The 26,330-nt window shown below is 38.3% G+C and overlaps 2 protein-coding genes across 2 annotated transcripts; one reads left to right on the top strand and one right to left on the bottom strand.

The window, feature by feature from the left end:
• The first annotated feature begins 1,358 nt into the window (after window positions 1–1,358).
• Window positions 1,359–8,608, top strand: LOC127356776 (uncharacterized). The gene is made up of 3 exons (XM_051388799.1): window positions 1,359–1,784; window positions 3,825–4,016; window positions 7,302–8,608. Exons 1-3 carry the CDS (start codon window positions 1,466–1,468, stop codon window positions 7,622–7,624), a joined length of 834 nt encoding a protein of 277 aa, XP_051244759.1. The 5' UTR covers window positions 1,359–1,465; the 3' UTR covers window positions 7,625–8,608.
• Window positions 8,609–8,968: 360 nt separating this feature from the next.
• Window positions 8,969–22,370, bottom strand: gucy2ca (guanylate cyclase 2Ca). The gene is made up of 27 exons (XM_051388798.1): window positions 21,717–22,370; window positions 19,677–19,789; window positions 18,725–18,792; window positions 18,422–18,640; window positions 18,201–18,319; window positions 17,666–17,765; window positions 17,411–17,519; window positions 17,176–17,314; window positions 16,754–16,839; window positions 16,561–16,672; window positions 16,161–16,242; window positions 15,559–15,652; window positions 15,307–15,369; window positions 15,143–15,214; window positions 14,594–14,698; window positions 14,065–14,151; window positions 13,595–13,727; window positions 13,362–13,499; window positions 12,815–12,903; window positions 12,547–12,638; window positions 12,181–12,339; window positions 11,634–11,826; window positions 11,212–11,386; window positions 10,440–10,538; window positions 10,246–10,340; window positions 10,037–10,113; window positions 8,969–9,170 (listed from the first exon to the last, which is right to left on the bottom strand). Exons 1-27 carry the CDS (start codon window positions 21,919–21,921, stop codon window positions 8,969–8,971), a joined length of 3,225 nt encoding a protein of 1,074 aa, XP_051244758.1. The 5' UTR covers window positions 21,922–22,370.
• Between the last annotated feature and the right edge of the window lie 3,960 nt (window positions 22,371–26,330).

The raw sequence follows: 26,330 nt of genomic DNA, 5'->3' as shown, positions 1-26,330 counted from the left end.
TTCATGACCCAGCTTGTGCATTCAAGCAATATTGTTCCTGTTTTAAAAACACCATCACTTACTTCACTTAAGAGTTTCTTAACAGAAAGTGCTTTCAATAACAAGACATTATGGAGAAATTCTTGTCAGAAAATTTTGATTAGTAATTGTGGAGCCCCACGGCTGCCTCTGTATGATTTAGTGCAACAAATATTAGTATATAGGGTATGCAAACCTGCATTGCATGGGAGAGAGATTTGATGTTTTAAAAGGCTGTGGTCTCAATAGTGAATAAGAGCTGGAGCTGTTGCTGTCAGACAAACAGGAACTAAATCTGATCTGCAGTCATGATAGTAATCTGTAGAACAACTAATAAAGAGTTGTAATAAATCAATATGCCAACCATTAATGTGGCAAACTGTAAAATGATCATGAATCACCAGTCATATAATATTTTTATGATTCAAGGATACACTTGAGTTATAACTTTTGAAGATTCTTTGGTTAACTTCTTCACTGGGAGCCTCCAGTCGGGGCAGATAATAATAATAATAGGACCATAACACACAGCACTATTGGCTACCCACACAAGTACTGTCTGTACAGGAAATACGTAAATATGCGGAAGAAAACAGCACTCTCTGATCTCCGTTTCACCTGGACTTTAAGGAACTTGAAGGTCAGGACCTCAGTAAGCTCTCTCTCTCTCTCTCTCTCTCTCTCTCTCTCTCTCTCTCTCTCTCTCTCAATTCAAATTCAAAATGGGCTTTATTGGCATGAAAGTTTTTTAAAAAACAATATTGCCAAAGCAAAGCAATTAAATACAATACAATAAATCAAAGATATATACAGTATGAACATTATATTAGTTATATACAGTGTGTGTGTGTGTGTGTGTGTGTGTGTTTGCGTGCATGTGCTCTCTCTGTGTCTCCGTCTCTCTCTCTCTCTATCTCTCTGTGTCTCTCTTTTTCTCTGTGTCTCTGTCTCTCTCTCTCTCAGGCTCTGTCTCTCTCTCTGTGTCTCTCTGTCTCTTTCTCTCTCTCCGTCTCTCTCTCTCTCTGTCTCCAAATTCAAGTTTCAATTCAAAGAGCTTTATTCGCATCAACAGAAACATGTTACCAAAGCAATTAACAAAGTACATATTTCCATATTGCATATTTAAAATATACAATACATATTATATATTATATGTATTATATGTACATAATATGTATATAATATACATATATTACATATTTCTCTCTCTCTTTCTTTCTCTCTGTCTCTCTCTCTCTCTTGCCCCCCAGGGACCCATGTAGTGATTCACCCTTTCCTATGAAATGGAGGAACTGAAACGTCTGTTAGGCACTCTGCATTTGTTTCATAAATCCTCCTATCACATCTCTCCTCTGTGTCTCACAGTTCTCTGTTTGTGTCACAAACACAAGTGTAGGGCAGGCAAACAGTGCAGCAGGTCTCCACCTTGCTCATCCTACCTTCAGCCATGGCCAAGAAAGACTGTCCTGCTGGCAGCCATTGGGATGGCCTCCTTAACACCTGTTTCCCCAGCAAGACACCAACCAAACCAAAGTGTCCTACTGGCAGCCACTGGGACACCCTCTTCAAAACCTGTATCCCCAGCAAGACACCAACCAAACCAAAGTGCCCTTCTGGCAGCCACTGGGACACCCTCCTCAACACTTGTATCCCCAACAAGACACAAACCAAACCAAGGTGTCCTTCTGGCAGCCACTGGGACACCCTCCTCAACACTTGTATCCCCAGCAAGTCACAAACCAAAGCTGAACCTCAACCACCAACAGGTGAGTTTATTTTTTCTATTTTTTAATCTGCCTCCTTAAGGTTTTAGTCTCAAAACTTCTTTGAACCTATTTTGACTTGACATTTCTTGGCCACTTGATGTTGACTTGAATTCTTCCTGGCTATCTAAAACCTCCACCTGACCTGTATTCATTTTCTCCTCTGTAATGCAAAGCAGTAAGATGATTATACCTGTGTACAGCTGCTAAAGGACTTCAATCTATAAACTGATTAGTTAAAAACTGACATTATTTAGTTGTCTGTATGATAAATACATCTGTTGATCTTAAACACTTTATTAGGGACCGAGCCAGCGACCGCTGGAGGTCCCTATTGTATTTGCTATGTTTCTTATTATTCTTACCTATTATTATTATTTTTAGCGCCTTTGATTGAGTTTTTGCCCCCCTGAACATATACGAAAACTCAATTTTATTTGGCAGAGTGGTCAGGCCTGGTGAAAAATTTTATATTCTATGTGTCACTTTCAGGTCCGCCACTAGGTGGCGCTACTATAATGAATGGTGCGTTTAGGCTAATAACTCCCACATCATTTGTCGCACATTCAAAAACCAATGCGTTCGGTGAATGGAGCTGAATCTCCCCATATAGGCCACGCCCACTTCCCCCTATAATTTTTCTTCCTGGAGCGCGAAATGTCCATAAACTCCTTTTTCGTGTTCCTCCTACGCACTTCGTCCGATTCGTACAAAACTTTTCACATAGCATGTGGGGACCATCCTAATAAAAAAGTAATTCAAAGAATTTTGATATTTAAAAAAATAAGCACGTTATTAAATTAACACTTCCTGTGGATTTTTCGTCAAAAAAGGAAGTGGAGCATTTCTCCACATTGGTATGTCCGATTGACACCAAGCTTAGGTCCATAGTTCCCCATGTCTTCCTTAGGCATCGTGCACAATTTCAGCCCATCGCCACAAGGTGGAGAAAGTATATATCTCCGCATCAGCACATGTGATTTAAATGAAACTTGCTACGATGCTTGCCCATGGCTCCATGAGGCTCACTAATAAATGTGTCAACAATCCTAGGTGGCGCTCTGGTGGCAGGGTACATCACTGTGCGGAGACCGTAATAGTTATGAATATGAAATTCACAGGGTACGTGTAGAGTAGTGCCTGTATGTCACATACCAAAAATCGTGTTTGTCGTGTTTGTAGCGCCCCCTACAGGATTTTTAAAAAGCAGCCCCAGCGTCACGTTTCACCAATATGTATGAAACTCGGTAGGCACGTGTAACATGCCAAGACGTACAAAAAAGCCTTTTGGACCCATACCCCAAACCCCACAGGAAGCCATTTTGATTTTCATTTTCACTTTCGGCGAACTTTTCGCGTTGTATTTGAATGAACTCCTCCTAGGGAATTGATTGCATCTGCTTCAAAATTTGTCAGTACGGTCAAAAAGCGGTGCTGATTAAAAGTTGTGCTATTTGTGCATGTACGTTGAAGGGCATGCCGTCAAAGTTGGCCACGTTGAATTTTGCAGCCTTTTTCAGAGATTTTTTGCGTCGTATTTGAACAAACTCCTCCTAGGGAATTCATCGGATCTACTTCAAAATTGGTCAGTTCAGATAGGAAATGTTGCTGATTAAAAGTTGTGCTATTTGTGACTGTATGTCGAACCGCATGCCCGTGACGATGTGTTGAATTCCGCCGATTGGCCATGAAACAGATAGTACTCATAACTAACATGATAAACTCAGTCCTCACAACTTCACTGTTCTTGGTCCAATCTCAATGAAACTTAACGTGTTTGATAACTGTCTCGCCTTGAACACATGATAATATTCAGACATAGTGATAGCGCCACCTACTGGCAACAGAAAGTAAGCAAACCCCGAGTTGCGTGGAGTGCGAGGTCCTGCCCAACGCTGCTTGCAGCTTTAATTATTTTTATTTTTAAGTTTTGGTCCTTACTGTAGCCATGCTCCTTTATCGTACGGTATAGTGGATGTTTACTGCTGTTGAGAGTCTAAACTGTTTTTCTGTTGAGGTAGTTAATCTGTCTGTTTCCCTCAGAACCGCTTCTGGCTGTTGTGGTCACGCTGAGACCCACGGCCCGCATTTCCAAAACTTTCCAGGTCAACCCAGTGATGGTGTTCAGTCCAGCACTGTGGATCTTTGTGGTGCTGGCAACACTGGGGTCCATCTTGGCTCTGACTCTCTGGTTTATCATATACAGACGACAGACCGGCCTCAGCAGCACCTCAGGTAACGACAACTGACATTATTAACTGGATTATTCATGTTCAGTTTTATTCTTTATGAATGGATTCTTCAAATAAAGGCCAACATATCCCAGCAGCTGATAGGAGGGTTTCTTTTTGCATTCTTTCCTCAGTTTTAGAGTTTGAGTGCAACATAATGGTTTGAAAGCTGTTTCTGTAGTTTCTCTGCTCTCACAAGTGTAATTTTTGGGAAAAGACAGTAGAAAATGTCTTGCATTAAACAGGATTTAAAAACACGTTATTCTGTCAGTATCAACGTTTAAATGCCTAAAGCTTTATAGAAGCAGCTGCTGGAATAGACTATAGTCATAGTCATATATAGATAGTCAAATCCGACACTATAATGTGCCAGGTGAATGAAGAAAATAATTCCAGAGATAGTTATTGATCTTCCATGTCTTGGATTAATTCTCTTTTTAGTGAGGTATTTCACGTTAGGACAACATGTAGTTTTTATGTGTTCATCCAGTGGGGGCCATTTTTCTTACGGTTAACAGGGGGGCTGACATGCAGAGCAGGCATCTGAGAGTAGTGTGGAGGAAGTGGGGTTGCAGGCAGGCAGGTGATGAAGTGTGACGTTCATCACAGTAGAAACTCCACAGTTTCTGTTCTCTTCTTCTCAGGCGTCCCATGGGTCAGCCCCTCTCTCTTACCAGCTATTCTTGCTTCAACATGCATCCGTTGGTTAGGCCTCATGATCTTGAAAACACATAAACTGACAGAGAGCTACTAAAAGCAGAAAATCTTGCACTCAGTCGTATAACAGCTTTATGTAAGAAGTGTGGCCTGGTGGACAGAGAGACTTCATCTTATATCAATAAAGCCAGATACTTGAAAGCTGTTGGTGCAGCCCCGTAGCTACCATTGAAGACACTGAGGTCATGTCTCTGTAATTTTATTTATTTTTCAATGTTAAGTTAAAGTGACGAATTGCTAAGACAATTTAGTGTGTTGAGAACGAAGGCACAGTTACAGTTGTAACCTACATACATGCAACACTCCACAACAGTCAAAACTGTTACCTTAAAAAAAAAAAGGTAACCTTAAGTTGCTTTATCAATATGGTATTGGCAATATGGATGATACAAAAAGATAATAGGAACATTATCGGAATAATACACTGATCAGCCATAACATTATGACCACTGACAGGTGAAGTGATTAACACTGATTGTATGGATATCATGGCACCTGTCAGTGGGTGGGATATATTAGGCAGCAAGTGAACATTTTGCCCTCGAGTTGATGGGTGCCCAGGTGGTCATAGTGTTATAGCTATTTGGTATAGAATGGCAATAATAAGGATGAGCACTCCAGTTACATAGCCTACCTCTCAGAGCAAGATTGGTCAATGCCATGAATGTTAGGCCTGGATAATAGTGCTCACTACATACTCCTACAAGTAAGCCCAGAGTTACACCACAGGAACAGAAGCAGCAAGTGCATTTAAGATCTGAGCAAACAAACAGTGCTGGCTTTGACATTTTCAGTGGCAAAAATATTCACAATGGTAAATAGGCTAATACAGTATAATAAAGTTACAAAGCACAGCTTCAGCTTCAAAAAAACAATTAGCCTACTTTGCTGCAGTCACGCTGTCTGTTTATTGGCTTACTCCAGAAATGGTCCTTACCTTGGAAGAGGTTTGTGTGAATGTACAGGAACAACAGATAGTTGTGTGTCCAGTGATTATTACCAAAATGTTTCAGGGATCTCACTCATTTATCACTATAATTCATTGATCAATAATGAGAATTACCTCATCTTTTTATTTTATTGCAAACAAGAATCACATTTACATGATTTTATTTAAGAAGAGAAATAAGAAATGAGGTTGAATCAAATTATAATTTAATATAAATCATAATTTCCAGCACCTGTTCCTTCCCTTGTATTGAACACATCATTTTTAGTGGTTGTAGCAACCCTGCCTGAGTACCCCACACCCGAAAATGAAAAAAAAAAAACAAGCTGGGCAGTAGGCTACAGTACAATTTTCATCTTGCATATGGATATGATTTCCTAAGTGATTACTGTTACTCTCAAAATACATTAAAATGCAATGTTTAACTATATTTTTCAAAATGTTCTACCCCAATCCTTACATAGCAGTAAGTGAGAAAGTCAGACTGAAAAGCTTGAGCTTTTGTGCATGATCATGACTATAATTTTATTCCTCTGGAATGCAGCTCCTTTGCTGTCCTAACCGAGTTTAATAAAAACTCTCAGGACTGAGGAGAAACTAAATTCACATTATCAGTAGCATGCTTTTGTCCTCATTGAGTCAATTGTCTGTCAATAGACATTAATCCTCAGGACAACCAGGAATGCAAAAAACTCGATTAGCAGAGTTGGAGGTATTCAGCTTTACCCACTTAGCTGTTGTAAAACAAATCATTATTGTTGTCTGATGCTTGTCTTGTAATATTTAAACGATTTTCTTTTTACACTAGTTGACTAAATAATGACAATATAGAAATATGACATTTCAAGGAAATCATCTGATATAAGTATCTTAACTATTTTCTTCCCCAGTATACTAGAAACAATATACACTGATGTATAGGCAACATAAAACAGATGTACATTAGTATTTTTAAAAAATCACATTTGTCAAATGTTATAATGCACATTCATCACCCTATATTCAAGGAATACAGTGTTTTATAGATATATGAATACAATAAAAACCTCTGCTGCATATTTCTGCCCTGAGGCAACTGAAAGTCATTTTGACCCTTATATCCTTTATAGCCGCCTTAAAATGATGATAACTTTTTTTTTTTTAAATACAAGCATGTGCATGAATCTCATAAGAAGCATAATTTCTGGTTTAAAGACAAATTGTATTTTGTCTATATATTCCTAAACACAATGCAGCATTGTGCAGGGAGGCACATACTATTCACAGTGATGTATTATGATGTAATATGAACCTGGTTGCTGGATTTTTTTTAAATTAAGATTATTTTGGGGGGTCTTGTTTCTTGAAGAGGATGTTCAATTCTTTGATTCATATACCCCAATCTTTCAGTAGAGGGTTAATATGTTGATATACTGGATGTGTGTGGTTGTGTGGCATTTGCTGATCATGTTCTATAGTGTATTCTGTGTGAGTGTTATATGATCTCAATCAGTGAGAAATCAGTGCTTGACTTGAATCTTAAGATCTGCATGTGTCTTCAAGAAGATCATTTTAGGCACTATATATATATGTTTAATTAAATTAAAATTTTCAGTGACTCAGTCTCAGTTCTTTGTGCTGCAGAGGATGCAGAGCTGCAACGGGAGCCTCTTAAGAAAACACCTGCCATAATCCACTCACTGCCTTCACAAAGAAACAGTCATACAGAGATGATGCAGAGAGCAGCAGGGGCCCCTTCACCCTGTTCTCGCCTGCACCTGGGTGCCCAAACTGGCTTACAGAGGGAGGAGGGCTTGATCGCTTACAGGGACCCCGCAAAGCATGCTGGGACAGAGAGGTGGGGGGAGCTGCCTACGTCTACATGCAGCACAATCAGCGAACACAGGATCCCACTTCCTGCCACAGAGCTGGGTGGCACTGCATTAGTTACAACTAAAACTATGTAGGCCGGTGTGTGTGCTCTTAAAAATGTTTTCCTACTACTAGGAACTGCACGTTGTGCTTAGTGTAATGACTTTTCCCAAGTTTTTATCCAAATGTTTGAAATATTTTTCTACCATTTTCTATGTTTTTTTACTGAATTGTCTACAGCTGTTGTTTTATTTCTCTGCACTGCTTGACTGTGTGTAGTACTTTACTGCAAAGTGTTGTTAAAAGACACAACAAAGAACTACTCTGAATCTTATGCCATATTTCAAATATCATTTAATAAAACACAAAACCAAAATCATCACAGAAATATTTCTGATGTTCTGAAAACAAGGTAGCATTGTTGTGCTGTGAAAGAGAAATATTCTCAGCTCTCCGCCATAGTATGACAAGTAGTGTTTAGATATAGTTTCACTGTCTTTGCAGCAGAAAAGGCTATTTACATGGTAAATAATTTTGTCAAACTTTCTTAATCAATGCACATCCTGCAGGCAACAGCTAAACATAAACGGAAAACTGTTCAAAGTAAAGTTAAGAAGAGTACATTTAATTATCTCGCATTATTTGGAATCCTTTTGGAGAGAATTGACCATGTGGTTTTCCTAATAGATCTCAAAGAAGGACTCTAAGATCCATGTGGTTGTGATGTGACATCATTGTCCACAGCCCAGGAGTTTCCGGGTCCAATTTCTAACCATTATTTGTAGAATTTGAAAATGTCTGACTTTGTCCTCCAAGTAGTAGTATTAAAATAAACACAGTGGCAGACAGCAGCTAATAAACCCCTCATAAAGTGAGCCTCATAAGACAATTTTGTTTCATATTGTTAAAACGTTGCCTATGTGTTTGCTACTCTTTAGGCTAGTTTTAATGTTTGGTTCATTTCTTATTCCCATGAATAACAGGTCAAATCAGTACACAGCTAAGTGATGTTGATGAAAAAAATGTGGGAAAATGTGTTAGTCCCACACAATAAAAGAGGAGGGAGCTTAGTTAGCGCACTTCCTTCACCACAACAAACGTCTTGACTGACTTATAACGGTATCTGTGGGTGGATTGTTCCTTTTAGTGAATACTTTGACTAAAACAACATTTAATGTGACAGAGGGGTGGGTATTGAGGGGGAGAAGCATCAACGGTGAACAAGAGAACTGAGACTCTGTGGCAGGCACGTTGATCATTACATCTACACATAAGTGTCATTTTTAACATGCTTGCTTGTTCCACTGCTGCTTAACTGTCACTACACCCCCTGAGTGAACAGAGCTGTCCACAGCAGTGCTGATTCAGACAGCTTACAGGCTAGGACGCAACTCTACATTGGCCACTCCTTGGATATTGTACGGAGAGCTCTACTGTAATCACAGATAGGTACTGGGGTTGTCAGTGACAGCCAGGTGGAAGTAGTCTGGTGGACTGTCCCCCTGCATGCTGCTGTTGGTCTCCCTCCGGCGGACTTTGGTAGACAGGGTCTTTTTGAAGCGCTCGCTCCCGTCTCCACGCTTCTCCAGACTGGACACAATCATCTCCGCCAGGTCCTGCTGGAGTCGCTGGAAGTTTTCCCTGAGACAGAAACATGAAGATTATATGCACATGAGAGAAACTAAACCTGTGAATGATGTCCCTCCACAATAACATAAGATGATGCTGTTAGTGCTGATTGGCAAGTAAATTGACAGAGACAATACAATTCATTAAGCAACATAATGAAGCGTTAGACTCACTATGTACTATGTGAACTGTTTTACATATATTTATTTAAATAATAATAATAATTTATCAAATCAATCTCAGTTTGTACATATTTACTATTAATCCTCTATGAATGCCAAAGTTAGTTCAGGAGTTCCTCAAGGTTCTGTGCTTGGACCAATTCTATCAATCTTATATTATGCTATGCTTTCTTTAGGGGACATTATTAGGAATCACTCCATTAACCTTCATTATTAACCAGAAGATGCCTAATTATTATTAATTATTTTATTGATGAACGCAGATAAAACTAATCAATTAACTAAATTACAAGCATGCCTTAAGGACATACACACTTGGATGACCTGCTCTGAATTTTCTGATGTTAAACTCTACACTAACACTAAACTGAAGTTCTACATTATCATCATTATTATTGCTGTTATCATTATCCTCCTCACTGTAAATAATAGATTTAATCTAATAATAATAGACCTGCTCTATATGAAAGGTGTTAAAATAAAAATTAATTGAATTGACATACTCCCTGATTTTGTTAAGGTCCCATTATATCCCAACTTTCTACCAAGCTCACTGTTTTGTATCTGGACACATCAATAGTGGGCTTGAAGCAAAAGTTGGGATTTGGGGGCCAGAGTGCATCTTTCAGTAGTCGTAGATACCGTATGTTGTCAGAGTTTGTCTAAGAGAAGTGTTTGGAGTAAATCTAGACTCACGCTGTTGGTGGTGTCGGGAGGTTGTATTTCCCCCCAGTCACTCCTGTTAACCAGTATGTCATCTCTTTGCCTTTACCCTGTGGGTCAGGAACACATGGACGGACACACACACAGCACATGAAAGTAGTAGTCACTATCTGTAAGGTTCAAATTTGATGTAAATGCCTGAATAGATTAGTACATAAAAAGCCAAAGCGAACCCAGCTCACCTTCAGGTATGTCTCTCCTCTTTTTTCATACTCAAACTTGCAGTCTGTCCTCTGCAGGATGCTGATGGTGGACTGACTGACATGAATCCTCAGAGCTGGAAAGACAACATGAAAGAAAATCATAAGAGTCAAACCCTCAGCTCTCTTAAACTCTCTCTCATAAAATGTGTGTATGAGTGTGTGTTGTCTCTTACGCAGGCCTGTGGACTCCATGCGTGAAGCAGTGTTGACTGTATCTCCAAAAAGACAATAGCGAGGCATTTTGTTCCCCACTACTCCTGCTGCACACGGCCCTACACACAAATTCACACAAGTAAGAATTCATGTGTGATTTATAATTTAAATGCAGTTAATTGATTAAGTCACTTTTCTTATTTTACATGTTCTCACACATTTTCTGTTCTGCACAAAACATTTGGGATAATTTATAACACCTATAATATAGAGAAATGTGTGTCTGATTTATCCTGGCTCATTATTTATATTATTGAGCCACCTATTCCCTGACATTATTACAGTCAAGAAGAAAAATTGCTTGGACTTTCTCTTTTTCTTGTAATTAAATGGTTGGCATTGTAACAGTGCGTTATTGCCACCTACTGTTGGCTTACTATTGGAACCCTTCCTTCAATTATTAAATGTATGTGAGTCTTTCCCACAGACATGTGAAGTCACGCTGTTCTCAGTTATATTTAAGAAGAAAAGAGTATAAATAAAATGGAGACAAAAGGAATTTTGTTAATAGTTCTGCAAGCTGTTTAATTAATCTACTCTATTTAGGTTTATTTATGTTATTTGGGCATTTATATATTTTGACTCATATTTGCAAGTTTGCCCCTTCTATGGATTCATATTATGTTGCCTTGACGACCTCTTTTAAAATATGTGCTGCGCTTTCATGTGACAAAAAAATAATGCACTTCTATTACCATAAAATATACCTCATTTCAAAAATGTTCAATTTACCTGAATGCACACCAATACGGATCCACAGAGGGATGCCAGGCAGGTGCAGCAACTCAAACGTCCCTACAAAAGCCAACATGTCCAGGGCCATGAGGGCGATGTCCACTGCATGCCTGTCGCCGTTGCGTTTGGGCAAACCTGATGCAACCATGTATGCATCTCCTATGGTCTCAACCTGAGATACAATGGATGGATCTTTTTATTAATAAAAACATTATCTGTATTAAAGTAAGTTATATATCTGTAAAAAAGTACTGAAATAATCAGCCATAAATACCAATCAAACTCTAAGTTTAACTGCTTTTGAGTTTTAACTTAACTTAAATCTAAGTTCTATACAAGATGGGTCTGTTTAACCACTTTGGCTAACTGGTTAAACAGGACATTATAAAGGACCCAAGCCTGAATTCAGACTTTCATACCTTGTAGACGTCATGGTGGTCAAGGATGCTGTCAAAGTTCTTGTAGATGTCGTTGAGCATGTCGACCACCTCCATGGGGGTGCTGTAGTGGCAGAGGGTGGTGAATCCCACAATGTCGCTAAAATAGATGGTCACCTCCTCAAACAGCTCTGGTTTCACTCTGCCCGTCTCCTTCAAGGAACGCACCACTGGGCTGAGGAGACACAGGGAGAGTGGAAAATATTGATGTTAACTGATTGGCTTTTAATACGATTAATATCAGTTACATTTATGCAAAGGGCAGTTCGGGTGGCTAGAGTCTCCATTCACTGCAGTGTCTTTATTCTCATGTTTTTATTCTTATATTCCTATGTGTATGCCTATCTGTTCTTTGTCTGTGTCGTGTATAATCCCCTGGATCCCAAACTTTCCCTCTGGATCAATAAAATATCTATCACTTAGCCATTTGATTCTTTGTAAACTTAAATAATTAATTAGTATAGCTTTAAAATACGTCCCTGTTTTTAACCGCCTTCTTTTATGTATCAACAAATACAATATAACCTACCCAGGAAGTAGCATAAAGTTGAGGCGATCCGCTCTGTCCCTCTCAGCTTTGTACAAGGAGGTTCTCTCCTCCACCAGACGCTCTAGAGTCCTGGAGTACATCTGCAGGCGACGGATCAGGTTGTCCATGTATGTCTCAGTGGCCTGGTTGTGCAGATTACTGTGTCAAAGGAAAAATATATTACGTTACTATTTATATAATTTAATGAATTAATCATCATGCAACAGAATTGTGCAGCAGGAATTATCTCATAGCAATAAACAGAACTACATACACTCTACGGCCAAAAGTATGTGGACATCCCTGTTTTTCATAGTTTGGACCACTGAGTTTTAATTAATGGAAAAACGTGTGGTGTTGACGTACCTGAAAATCTTACCCAGAGATAACTCTATTCTCTTAAAATCTGGCCTCCGTTCTGGTTCTTCATCCCAGCAATTTTTTATCAACGTGTGCAGCTGTATACACAGAAAACAACACACACGGACAGAGAGAAAAGAAGAGGGAGGGAGGGAGAGTATGGCTTTCTTTATTTAACTCTGATGAGCCCAAGCAGCTTTATTTTATTAACCATCATGCTCACTGTGTCACTCTAACAACAAATATCTTCCACAACGTTTAGTGGCTCTCTTACCTCGATCTCCCTCTCTGATGCACCCTCAAAGTTGAGGTCAGGCCTGAAGACGCTCGTCCCACTGGGAAACTGCACTCTATATATCTTCTCTGAGGGATTAGATGACATTTAGTTAATCAAAATGAGCAGTGTGTGGTCTGTGAGGGCTTGTACCTGTCCAGGAACTGCAAGTGGAAATAGCTAATGTCTAAATCTTGCATAAATCTTCCATGTCATGTTTTTGTGTATAGCCCTTGTTCAATAAAGACTAGTAACTAAAAGGTGTTCTGCATCAACAACCAATCGTAGATCAGGATCAGAATCAAAATTTTGGGCTGAGACAGCCAACATAATACCTCAAATGTCTAAATTGAATGATTTTGTTGTAATCAGTCCACCGATATTATCACACAACCAATCCAGTTTTATAAAGGAACAGAAAGCTCCTCTTTAAATAAAATAATTGATTGTCATATGTTAATTTTCTCTCAATTTTGTTTGTTTTGTAAAGATCATTATTATTATTATTTATCACAGTTGAATGGTGTGCCAGATTATCCCAGCCTACCTGTAGGATCAGAGCAGCACTGTGTATAGAACGGGGCCCGTCTCCTAACGATCTCATCTGCAATGATGGCATAGCTGTAGACATCACCTTTCTGAGACACACCATCTTTACGAAGATGCTCCGGGGCCGTCCACAAATCTGAGAGGAGAGGAGGGGAGAGACGTTGAGTTTGTGGTATTCTCAGTGTTTGGATCAATAACTGACCGCAATGATGATGAAAAATCCAGTCTTACCTCTGCCAGGATTTAGGATGGTGTGACAACCAAAGTCCGTGATCTTGACCACCATGCGGTTGTCAACTACACAGTTGGTGGACTTGAGGCGACCATGGACCTGAATGTTACTGGAGTGGAGATATGACATACCCTGTAGAACATGTTAAGCAAGGGGACAGTAGTGAGCAGGATGGTTAACCCAGGATGATTGAGTTGATATTTGTATTATCATCTTACTCTCCTTTAAAATATATTGTGAGTAAATACACTGAGAAAACTGCCAAAAAAAAAAAAAAAAAAATTAATCAGGCCATGTTGATGGGAAAAATACTGCTGAAAATTAGTAAATATTGCTGATGAAAATAAATCCTGAAATGATCTGGAATGAATTTACTTTTTAGTAAAAAACAGCTAAATGAGGTAGATAAGTGTAAGGATATGTGGCACACCAACATAACCAAATCCAAAAAAAGAAAAGAAAACAATACCTTTGCTATGTCATACATGACTGATATCTTAAACTCCATGTCCATGAAGGTTTCGTCTGGGTAGGAGATCCTGTCATTCAGAATGTACTAGAAAAAAACAGATAAAGAAGTTCATACTTTATCACTTTTACCACTCTGCTTACATGCCTCACTCAGTTAATGCTTTGTGTATGAGTGTGTGAATGTGATTACTTGCACTAACGCACACACTACTAGTGCTTTGAAAACTGTGTGTCTGCGACTTATCATATGAAAAGAAAAGTCATTGTGAGCAGTGGCGGGAAGGAGGGGCACTGAGCTCTGTAATAAACAACGTGTGTGTAGGCCTGTAACAGACTTTCTCACAATGAAATGTGTGGATCTACACAAAAATTTAACCACTTATTCCATACCCCATTGTATAACTTTGACATTTAACTGACATCTGTAAACGGGTATTAGATCTACTGCACTAACAAACAAAAGCTGGCAGCAGCAGGATCTGAAAGAGCAAGACAGTAGGATTGTGTGAATGGCGGTCTGCTCTTACCCTGAGGGAGCCCCGCTGACAGAGCTCAAACACCCCGTACACACCGTACTCAAACTTCACCGTGCCGTAGAACTTGGTCAGGTTGTAGTAATCAATACACCGCAGCTGAAACAAGAAGATATGGAGGTGGGGGGGGGGGAGTGAAAGGAAGGGTTGAGAGGGACAGGGAGATTGGATAGAAAGGGTTTAAGTAAATAATCTAAAAGCAGACATGAATATCTTTTATATAATGTTAGAGAGGAAAATCAAATGTATTGTCAGAAAAATGCATGCAACTGGAAAAAACAGAAAGTTAGAATAATCAATTATCATCAAGTTTAGCATGAGCATCCTCTACCGATTAAAAATGCTATGTTATGTTGGGAAAAGGCGTGTGTAAATGTAACATGAAGGGAAAATTTAAAAAAGGAAACAGGAAAGCACCTCAAACGAGGGACATAAAGGATCATTTAAATGTACCTACAGTAAATTAAAGAGTAGAGTGGACAGTGTCCACTTACTGTAATGCTTTAAAAACTCAGAGGTTTGATATACAAGGAATAAGCTTACAGTGTTAAGCTCAATCTTCTGGTCTTCTGTGAAGTCTCCGTCCGTTTGCTTCAGCTCTTTCAAGATCACAGGCTGAAGAATACAGAGGAATAAGACACACTCAGACAGACATGATCATCTCTCTATGACTCCATATTTATTTTGAGAGGTTGAAATGTTGTTACCTTTTTGTCATAGCGGCATCTGTGATTGAAATACGTGCTGTCCTTCCTCTTATCTTCATCAATCTGTTACATATACGCACACACATACACTTACATGAATCATATAATATATGACGTGGAGTTCAATAATTTTCTTGTCTTTGAGGTAAACATTTTAAAAGTTTTACCTCATCTCAATGTAGTCAGTGAAAGGTTTAGCCTGGCTTGTCACTGTAACATGTAGGAAACAGGTGATTGATTGTGGCCATTTACCTTCAGAGAGACCTCCTTCTCATCCAGTGGATCAATCAGATGTGGGTCAATATGAGACCACCTCTTCTGCATAAGACGCTCTTTCCTGTTCTGCCTATCATTATTCAAACACATACATACATATACAGTTAATACATTACATCCATAACGTGAACAAGGGATATGTGGGATAAACAATTACATTACAGCTTTATCTGGCATGCTGACCAAACGTAAACATGGAGGAAGAGATGATTCTCATTGTCTTTTTTCCTGAACGGCAATTAAAACCACATTTTTTTCACTGACAGCATTCTAGCACTCATTTTACACATTTTACACATAGCTGGGGGAATAAGAAAATATAGATACACTTGAGTATCACAATATTTTGTTTTATGATATTGGCTTTTTTTGCATAAAATAGTTTTTTAATTTATTCATGTGGTGGTGTGTTCTTTACAGTTTTTCTAAAATTTGATATTTTTAAAATCTCAATATATCGCAACATATTAAATCGTAACCCCTGTATCGTGATACAAATCGTATTGCCTGATTCTTTCCAATACACAGCCTTACTCATAGCTCTTGTGATACAGCTGTGAAATGTGTCTGCTGTTTACCTGTAGAAGATGAGAGCGATGGCTGTCACCACGATGACACTGAGACTCAGAACGATGACAATCACATCCTGCATACTCAGGGCTGGAAGACACACCCAGAGGTAATTAACAAAGACGTATTTGCACCCTTACTTGACATAAAGAAATCACACTTTATTTCTAAACAATAACGTCAGACTCTAATGATATTTGTGTACCCTGTGGTTAGGACTCCACATAAGGCTGCTTAAAATCTCAAACACACAAAAACTACTCCGTGAGGTCATGAGATTTAAAACTAGAGTCACAGACCAGACAGAAACTGTGCTCTATGGTGTTAACAGTCATCAGTCTACAGTGAAGCATCACATCACTGTCCACACTACCTCTACACCATCAGCATGTATGTGAGTATTACCACCTGAATAATTTGGCACGTCAGAAGGCAGACCTCTGATCCAGGGCAGGGCGGGATTTTCGGCTACCATTATGGTTTTGTTTTGTGATGTGTCAAACACTACCAGGGTTTCGTACTGGAGAGAGACAGAAACAAAGGATAAAAACAAACATTCCTATAGACCGGGCTAAACTGCTGAATAGGACTGTAAACTCACCTCGCCAGTGATGGTTGATGTGTAGAATATAGTGAAGTTAACATCTCTGTCACCGTACTCATCGAGCACATAGTGTCCTCCCATACCTGCTTGAGGCAAACACACACACAACAAAGAGAGCATTTTCAGTTTCTCTTAGATGCAATAATTACAATTTAATAGCATTTAAATTATACATTATACTAAACCACCAACTAAGAACAAAATAATTCAGCTGTGGTTAAACAGGTCATTGCTCTAACCTGTAACATTTGTGCTAGAGTATAGGCTAAAGGAACAGTTTCATCAAGCAGTCCTTCACTGTGTCCATCACCTATAACACCTTGTGATGTCCAGGTCTGGTTGGTGTTCATTAAATGTCTTTTGCATTGTAATTCTGCCACTTGTGTTGCTAACCTTGAGCTGTCACTGATCATACGCACCGTAAAAGGAGACGTTTCCAAACGGGTTGTCACTCAGAGGCACAAATTCCTTGTTGCGTCCTTGACTTAGCTTTCTCTCTCTGAGTACTTTGCCAAACAGCAGCGCTCCATCATGATATCCAGCCACAAAGTCATTTATCTGCCCATATAGATAGATAGTACGTTAGGAGTCAAGTAGATCTACAAGAACCGTTTCCCAACACAGCCTTGTTTGGGTGTTTAAGTTGCTGCTCACCGTGTTATTGTATGTTGCGTTTCCATAGTCATAGTTCCTCGGTGGCAGAGTGATCACCAGTACGTTCTCCATTCCCTCAGCGGATGTTGTGTTGACATAATAGTCAGGACTGGAGGAAGGTAAAGGGTTATTTCTACACATTCAAAGTTTCGCATCTCAGGTTTTACAGTATATTGTGATTTCCCACTGAAAAGACTCATTAATCTTCATTGTTAAAGTTTATGGGCTAAATGGTAAAATCATAGACAAGCTTACTTGTAAATATCGAGAAGAATGAAAATGATGTCCTCATGAATCGGGCCTACCATACTCTTTATTGAAACAATGTCACCAGGGTTCCCGCATAGGATGAAAACTGAAATAAATAAATCAGTTTCAGTATAACAGAAGGGGAAAAGTTTGAACTGTATTGTACATTTAAGGGACAACCAAAGGGATTAAAATGTATTCCTGAGTTGGATATTTATGTCTGAACTAAATTATATGGCAATCCATCCAAAAGTTGTTGAGACATTTTACTTAAACCACAAATGTGAACCTTGTGGTTGCACTAAAGGGGAAGTCAGTAGGACTTTCCCTTTAGGAACCATGCCTAATGTGATTTAAAAAAAATATTATATAATATAATTCTGATATTTTTTCACATATACTGCATCAACGCTATTGTTGTGACTGTTCTAAATAGATAGTTTGTCCATCTTTAGTGTAGATATTAGATAATACTTTTGTTGGAAGAATGACAGCCAAAGAAGTAATGTGAACTGAGATATAACTCAAACAAAATACCCACTGTTGCTGTGTCTTTTCTTAGAGTTGAGGGCAGTCTTCAGCTCATCCTCCCCACGCAGCATCTGTCTCTCAGTTTTTGAGGCAAAGTTGGCAGAGGCTGCTTCCAATGCGTTGATGTACCTGTCGCAAAAACAAGAATAAAACAGGAAAAGCGGCACATGCTGTGGCAATGAATGAAGCTACAGAGGTCATTAGGGTCAACTGCAGCCTGTGCTGTCTCACCAGAAGCAGTCCTCAGTTATGTTGCTGGACTTCTTGTAGACATAGACGTACTCCCAATGCTGCTTAAATGGCAAGGTTTCATCCATAAAGTGGAATAGTAAGTCTGAGATCTTGCGTGCTGGAGGCAGAATTCGGGTCAGTTTGGGTTTATAGTCACACGAAAGGCCGAAGCTCCCAGCAGAGATGATTGGAATGCTCAGGTTCAGGCCAATTTCTTCACTGAGGCAGATAACAGGGGGAAAAGTCAAAAATCTGTCATTTATTTAGTGGTATATAATCAAAGACAAACAGCGTCATACTCACTCCACTAACTGAAAGGTGGCATAAGTGCAGGAAGGCCCCAGCATGACACATCCAATTTCACCCTTATTCTGCAGAAAGATACAGTACATGTGTGTTCAGATTTTTACAATAATCACCGCTCTGTGATTCCAGTGCCTTAATGCAGTCATTTCATTTTTAAGTTCTGCAGTTAATCGTTTCCCATAACCTCTTTTCTAGTTCTACTTTGGATTGTGAGATCCTACATTTCCGAGAATGCATTTCCTGTCGCCTGCAACCAGTTGCTTTCAGCTGTGGTGGAGAAAGCTGGAGCAATGGAAGAGTTTGTTTTATCAAGGCAAAACAAGAGTCACACCTATAAGTTCAACACACAGCATGCCGGGGCTGCACTGGTATTTGCATCTTGGCCTCCTCCTACTACTACAATGGCAACCCCTGTAATGAAAATATTGTTGGTGCAAAATAGTAAATCTGCAAAGATGTGGTTGATGATTGGCTACGAAACACTGACAGAAACATTTTTAAATTCAAGTGAGCCACGGCAATCATCCTGTCATGAAGTAATTGACATGGAACTGTGCCAACTGAAGGGTAATGGGATAATAAACTATCAGACTACAAAAGGGGGAACTTGTTATTATTGTACACTGAGCCTCTGCATCCAGTGTGAACACATAAAAGTTGAATTCCTTAGATTTTATCACTATTAACAGAAGCTCAAAATATTTTCTTACACATTTTGGAAGTGATAAAGGGGGATAAAGATAACAGGTAAACACAGGAATGAAGATTCAGGTTCTGGTTTCTTGCTCTCACATCGAAAGGTATGTCAGTGTTGCCTGAGATATCTCTGTATCTCATCACCTAAAGCATTTTTACCATGCCACATTTGATAAATATGACCTTGCACTATAAGAATCACTTTAAAACCCTTTAGACATCTAATCTTTGATCATCTTTTGACCATACTCACATGCAGATCCTTGAGTATTGCCACTCCTTCACAGGTGCTGCTTCCACAGCCCTGCCGTTTGTACGCATTGGTAGTGAACTCATTGTAGTTAGCCGTCAGGTTGAAGCCTAAAACTTGGGTCATGGAAAGAAGATAAGAATTATTAACATAAAAAAATAACTCATTAATATCTTTGGGCTGTTAAGATTAGATTAGATTGATTTATCGCCCACTGGTGTAAATGTAGCCATTGATTTCTCCTGCAGAGAAATTCATATTTTTATATTTACAACAGCAAAAAACAAAACAAAACTGAATATTACAAAGATTTTAATTTGATACTAAGATGACTTGCCTCTGACAAAATTAAGACAGTAAAAGTAGTCATCTTAATTGAACTAAAGATATATCTGAAGGGGTATAAAGGTGAGTAAAGCTAGAGTATATGGTTGGATAGGTTGGTCAGGACCACTGGTTTATGCTGTTTTAGGCTGTATCCTATGGAGCCCCTCTGTGGTCAGCTGGGAAAAGGAAAGAGCCTTGTGTAAATCGTTAGGCCTACTCTTGGTTTACAAATCTTTACGGAAGAACCTGCACTCATCTATAACATTTACTATTTATATCTGTATTTAACATGATGATTCATTTAAAGTACGTGGTTTGATATAATGTCAAATGTATTTTTGATGTGGTTTTAGTATTATATTATACAATGTGTGGTATCATTTGTATACTATTTGGACATGATGTAGGGGAAGTAGTGTTATAAGTCTTGACAGAGGTTAGTTGTTGGGCTACTCTGGCGTGCATAGCAAGTGTTAGACCAAAAATGATCGCAGAGAAATAAACAATTGATAGCACATTTTTTATATATGTCAACAGTTAGTATTTCAAATTAATTGTTATGACGTGAAATATAGATATAGCTTGTTTCTTATTGTATAAAGCCATAGGCCTACTGCTGCTCGCTACCAGCACGGGTTACAAACTGAGCAAAAATATGCATTTCCAACATCTCCAAAACTGTCCTTTTTACATGTTGTATATTTTAAACTAGCACGTCAACCATCAATACATCCAACCATCCTATGGTTTGTTCATAGTTAGGACAGCTGTTTTCTCTTCACATAGTAGAAGTAAGAGCAATCATTATACAGTACATAACCAAATGTTTCCTCTATGCACCTGGAGGGTTGGGTATCAAACCAAAGTACCAACCATGATGTGTTCATAGTACTGAGTATCAAAAGCGTCCATGTACTACTCCTTTTATTTTTTTTTACTTATTCTTCAGTCAGAAAGTTGATTTAAATCAAAAGGTTTCCAGTTTTAGACAATTTTATTTAGCTGAGCATAAACATTCTTTTATGGTCTGGTGTCTTTTGTTAAGGCATGTGAAAATGGCTAAATTTGTTTACATCTCTCAAAGTTCTGTAAGAAAAAATGTATTAGTGTTGGTACCAAAATCAGGTATCATATAAGCAGTATATAATAATATAAAAATAAAATTCTAGAAACACCCCTGTTAAACTGGTTGCAGTTTGCAGTTGCAAGTCCAAAGAATATCAAACAAACAAACGTTGGGCTGATTTTGATTTTAAACACATTTACAATTGTCATTTACAACTTATTACCATTTAATTTTACCGCAACATTCTTTTATCATTTAGACAACTGGTGTGGTCAAACCTCTTCTTGCTCAACAGGATGCAGAGAAACTAGTTCATACTAGTTATCTGTTTTAGTGGTTTCTAGAAGCTGCTATAACTTGACTTTATGCTATTTAAAAAACCTTTGCTGATGTCCAGCTCTATTATTTGATTAAGATTTACACTGGCTCAGTATGAAAGCCAGGATTCATTCTTAAGTACTGTTTTTTTTTATTATTATTATTATCTTAATTTTAGGTTTTTACCACTTTTAAACTGAGTTTTTATTGGCTGCTGTAAAGCAATATGCAAGAATTTATAAATGATATCAAATTATAGATTTATAGATTATATAAAATAATTATTAATTGTAAGGTCCATTCAGCCTTATTAAGCAACTACCTGTTCATACCATTGTTCTCCAGACTGTCCTCTGCAATGGCTTTTTCCACAGCCGCCTTCACAAATGGCATACTCCACTTATAAGTGTTGTCCTCCAGCAGCGCAACGTTAATGGTATATTTACGCCTTACTTCCAAACAGTCATCCAGCATCTTGTTTGCGACCACCGCCATTATCAGCACTCCCAGGTAAAGTAAACTGTGTAAGTTGTACATCTTGATCCTTGAGATTTTCCTTTTTCCCTCAGAATATTGTGTCTTTTTTCACAGTTTCTACATGTCAATGACAATATATAACTCAAACAGAAGACTGAAGGCAAGTTTTTACATTCGTCCACCTGAACAGATCCTCTCCATTGACAACATGAGTCCAAAAACAGAAGTGAAGAGTGCTCTTCAGTGACTAAGCAAAAGTCACTTTGTCTCTGGATTCGCTGTCCGGCATCCAGATAAAAGAAGAAAATAAAAGTTTTGTCTGCGATCTTCAACCACTTTTAGTAGATACAAAAGAAAAAGTAAACTAAAGACAAGAAATCTTCACACCAGTTGTTTCCCTAGTGTAAGCCTTAGATCAATAATCCTCCACCTTGGTACTGGCTGATCTACCTGTCCTCCATACGTTAATGAACAACTGTCAAGTGACAGTCAGTGCACCAGTTGGAGGGAGGGCAAGTGCTGAAAGACTCCCACACTCCATCTGGACTGACGCTTAGAATCTTACTGAGATCGTAATTCATCCCGTTTGTAAACATGAAGTTTAGGCCTGCCTCCACTTTACACTTCCTGTCTGAATAACATCAAAGATTCTTCCCAACTCTCTTTTTCTAAAGAGACCAGTGTGTCTGTAATAACCTGAAGAAAGTGTAAGAATAAAACACATTATCTTTGTTCGTTTGACAATAGCAGATTAATTGCAGTCAGGACTTGTAGACTGGCAACAAACAGAAAAACATATGTGTTGAAAATGGAATCAGTACAACTGATATTCTGCCTTTTTTACATAATCTGATTTGTTCTAAAGACTTTTTGTTCAAAGCAGAGAGGTGAGGGAAAGCTTTCATAGTGAGAGGGGCAAAGGTCATGGGAGGCCATAAAAGTGAAGGCTTGTGTGGAGCTGATAAATATTGTCTGCTATAAAAGAGGGCGGATTAAGCCTGTAAAAGTCTGCTCATAAACCACTGTCACCTCATTTCGAGAAAATCAACTTGAATCACTACAAACACTAAAACACACTAAACTAAATCAAAAGTGTAGCCTACAAACAAAACTGTTTTTTTATTATCCGTTTGGGTGACACAGAGCCACTAAAGTTGCAGTTAAATGCATCAAAATATTTCTGACATCTTCAAAATTTTACCTGTTGGTAAAAATACCCTCAAGTTAAAACAGTCTGTATTCCAAAACCATGGTCTTAAACACATCAGTAGTGTGTATATGAATGACAATAACAACACTACAATCTGATAGTCAGTATTCTGATTATCACAATTGTCATGTGAATGACCCAGTTTATCATAGAAAGATCATGATCTAAGTGATCATATTCGAATTAACAGTTCTCTTAAATGATATGGTGATAATCTGAAAAAAACAAAACCAACAATGAATTGATCCTAATGAGAATAGGCCTATCTGTGTAGCCAAGCCTGAAATGTCTTGTTCCTCTGTGCTTTAGATCTTATTGTTTTCCAAAGACTTAAAAACTAATAATAATATTAGTAGTAGTTCCGTAGTTTATTTTGAGTTATTCCCACATACACTGTCCTGCTGCCATAAATACTCACGAAATTAGCTTTTAGTCCCCAAACAAATGCACTATTTACTCCATATGTTAATGAACAACTGTCAAGTGACTGTCGGTGCACCAGTTGGAGGGAGGGCAAGTGCGGAAAGACTCCCACACTCCATCCGGACTGACGTTTACAACCTATTAACTCCCAGCATTAGGAAATCAACTAAGCCTTTTCTTAAATGAAATAATACATTCATGCTAACAGCGTGGCTCTTTGGGTGGCAGTGTCTGAAAGTCAGTTGGTCCACCACCTTGATTCACACTGAAGTATCTCAACAGCTATTGAATTGATTGCAATAACATTTTGGACAGGCATTCATGGGCCACAGAGGAAGATGAATCCTAATGACTTTAATAGAATGTGCCTTAACCTATAGCACAACCACCAGGTCATAGTTTTCACTTATCCTGAGAAAATGAGAAAAATCTACTTGATAGACTGGCAGAGGTCCATTCCTGGTTCCCAGAGGATTGAGCCTACTGAGCCTTCCTCTATTACCACCAGTTCACAGTTGTGGCTTTAAGTGAAATGTCTCATCAACTATTGGATGGATTTTTGTTTTGTTCCACTGGATAAATTGTAACTTTCCATCTCCATCATCAGGGTAATCTTTCAATATGTCCAATACTTTGGTTTATCACTAAACAAATTAAAAACGAATGGCGTTCCCATCAGCCTCAGTGGTACTTTAATCTTGTGTTTAGTGCTATTAAGTAAATGTTACAATGCTAAACTAAATTTGTCAACATGTTCTACATTAAACTTGCTTAATGTCAGTTTGTTAGCTTCATCACTGTGAGACTTTTAGCATTTAGCTCAGCCTCACAGTGCTGCTACCATGGCTGTAGACTCTTGTCAAAGATGTACATCTCAAGTAAATAAGAATGGAATTGAATATTTGCTTTACTGTGATTTTAAGCGATTCCAGGTAGTGCGATTTTAATCCACTGTGTTGTTGTTCTTGCTATATCGTGTTATTTCTCATGGTACTGGATTTCGCAACAATTACTTACCACCTTAAAATAGTTGCTGATTAACTTTCTGTTGATTGACCCTTTGATTTATTGATTAATCACTGAAACTCTGAAACCAGTTTTGGAAAAGACACATTTTCTGAGGCAACAGCATAATAGCTTTAATGTTATAAGTTGCATTAAGGTAAATTCATCAATGCTTCACATTCCTTCTCTTATTTTGTGGCACTAAACTGCTCACTACTACACATTCATCTACAGTCAACCAAGTTATCAAACAAATGTAATCTCATGTAACCAAATGTATTCAATCTATTGCCGTAATGTATTTTTATAATAACTTGTTGAATGTACTTGCTGTATTTGTTTTGTTTCTTTATCAATCTACCTCTTCACACATCATCTATAAACACACTGTGGTCCTATTGTCAGTCTTAAATCTTGTTCGTGTCAGACATTTATCACTCCATGATTGAACTGTCTTTCTCACACTGTTTTATGCTCTTTGCTTCTCTGTTGATAAGAGAAGTTTGTTCTGATAAAAGCATCTTTACATGGCATTTGTGTAAGTGAATTTTAAGTTTGCTTTCTGTAGAATGTCACGTTTGACCATTTTGTCATCTCTTGTGCTGTGTACATGGAAAGCAACATGTGGAAGATCACAAACACATGTGTTTCTTCAATAAACTCACAATCAACACCAAAACCCACAACATTATTATGCTGTGTGATTCTACCACACAAAACAAACATTTATACTCATTTGGCCACATGTTCAACATCTCCAACCAAAACTTATGTCTTTCCAGTACAGTACATCATCAGCTTCCTGTCCGGCCACCACCTTACAGGGTCATAAATCTCTTAAACAAACACACATGTATGATGTTGTAATAGCACGGTTGGCTTGGGGCACATAGCCATTTAGTCCCATTACAGTTTCATGTGAAGAGGCTTTCCATCTCAACACACCCTGGCATTTTATCAGGAAGAGGAAATAGTAATGTGTTAGAAGGAACAAGACTCTTTGTTTTATTGTCTCATCATGTCTGTTTAATAGCAACTGAACGCCGTTAACAGTGGCTGTTATTGTTAGTCTGTGAAAATGGGTCCAACTAAGCACTTTCCCCTCCACATGAAGGTAGATAAGAGAGCTATTTTAATGGAGGCCTTCAAGTCAACTCACAGAGCACCCAAGCAGGCAGGTGAACGTGTAGGCCACACACACACTCTCTCTCTCACACACACACACACACACACACACATACACATAAAAGATAAGGGTTGAAGTAAGAAGAACGCATTTTTAAGCATAACCTCAAATTTTATTATTGTAGCAATAAACCACTGCCCTTTTAAATCTAAGCGCATCACTCAATGTACATGTGATATATCTGGAACAAGCAGATACAGAATATATATGTTAGTGTCATTTTTCAGATTATTCTGAAGGCTTAGCATTTTCCTTTTTGAATCTCTACACTGACAAAGTTAGAAATTCCCAGTTACTACAGTACAGTATTTTGATGATGTTTACATTGATAGTCAGTGAATACATATGAAGAAAAAACATGCATATTAATGTCCAAAAAGAGTCCCCACAAGTCAAACTATTTATTTCTGTTGCTAAAAACTACAGCTCCCAGTTGTTTATGGGAATGCCTTTTTAAAAATGAAACTATTTGTTCTTTTTTTAAAGATTGACATCTACAGTCGGAACAAAAGTATGGAAGTCAGAAAGAGTTGAGAAACATACTAACAGATTTTGGTCTTTTTATGGGATTTGTTGACCGTGCGTAACAAAAAAAAAAGCCTTACCCATTGAATAAAGGTTAAAGCTTTAGGACCCTGTCTGCTG

This window comes from Dicentrarchus labrax, unplaced genomic scaffold (genome assembly GCF_905237075.1).
Source record: "Dicentrarchus labrax unplaced genomic scaffold, dlabrax2021, whole genome shotgun sequence".
NCBI lineage: Eukaryota > Metazoa > Chordata > Actinopteri > Moronidae > Dicentrarchus > Dicentrarchus labrax.
This window is presented reverse-complemented; position numbering and strand designations above follow the sequence as displayed.

Coding starts and splice junctions, on each gene's coding strand:
- LOC127356776 (XM_051388799.1), top strand. CDS start 1,466: ATGGCCAAGAAAGACTGTCCTGCTGGCAGCCATTGGGATGGCCTCCTT. Junction 1,785..3,824: donor TGAACCTCAACCACCAACAG/GTGAGTTTATTT, acceptor TGTTTCCCTCAG/AACCGCTTCTGGCTGTTGTG. Junction 4,017..7,301: donor CGGCCTCAGCAGCACCTCAG/GTAACGACAACT, acceptor TTTGTGCTGCAG/AGGATGCAGAGCTGCAACGG.
- gucy2ca (XM_051388798.1), bottom strand. CDS start 21,921: ATGTACAACTTACACAGTTTACTTTACCTGGGAGTGCTGATAATGGCG. Junction 15,653..16,160: donor ATCGCTCTCATCTTCTACAG/GTAAACAGCAGA, acceptor GAATAATGATAG/GCAGAACAGGAAAGAGCGTC. Junction 15,370..15,558: donor AGAAGGAGGTCTCTCTGAAG/GTAAATGGCCAC, acceptor TATATGTAACAG/ATTGATGAAGATAAGAGGAA.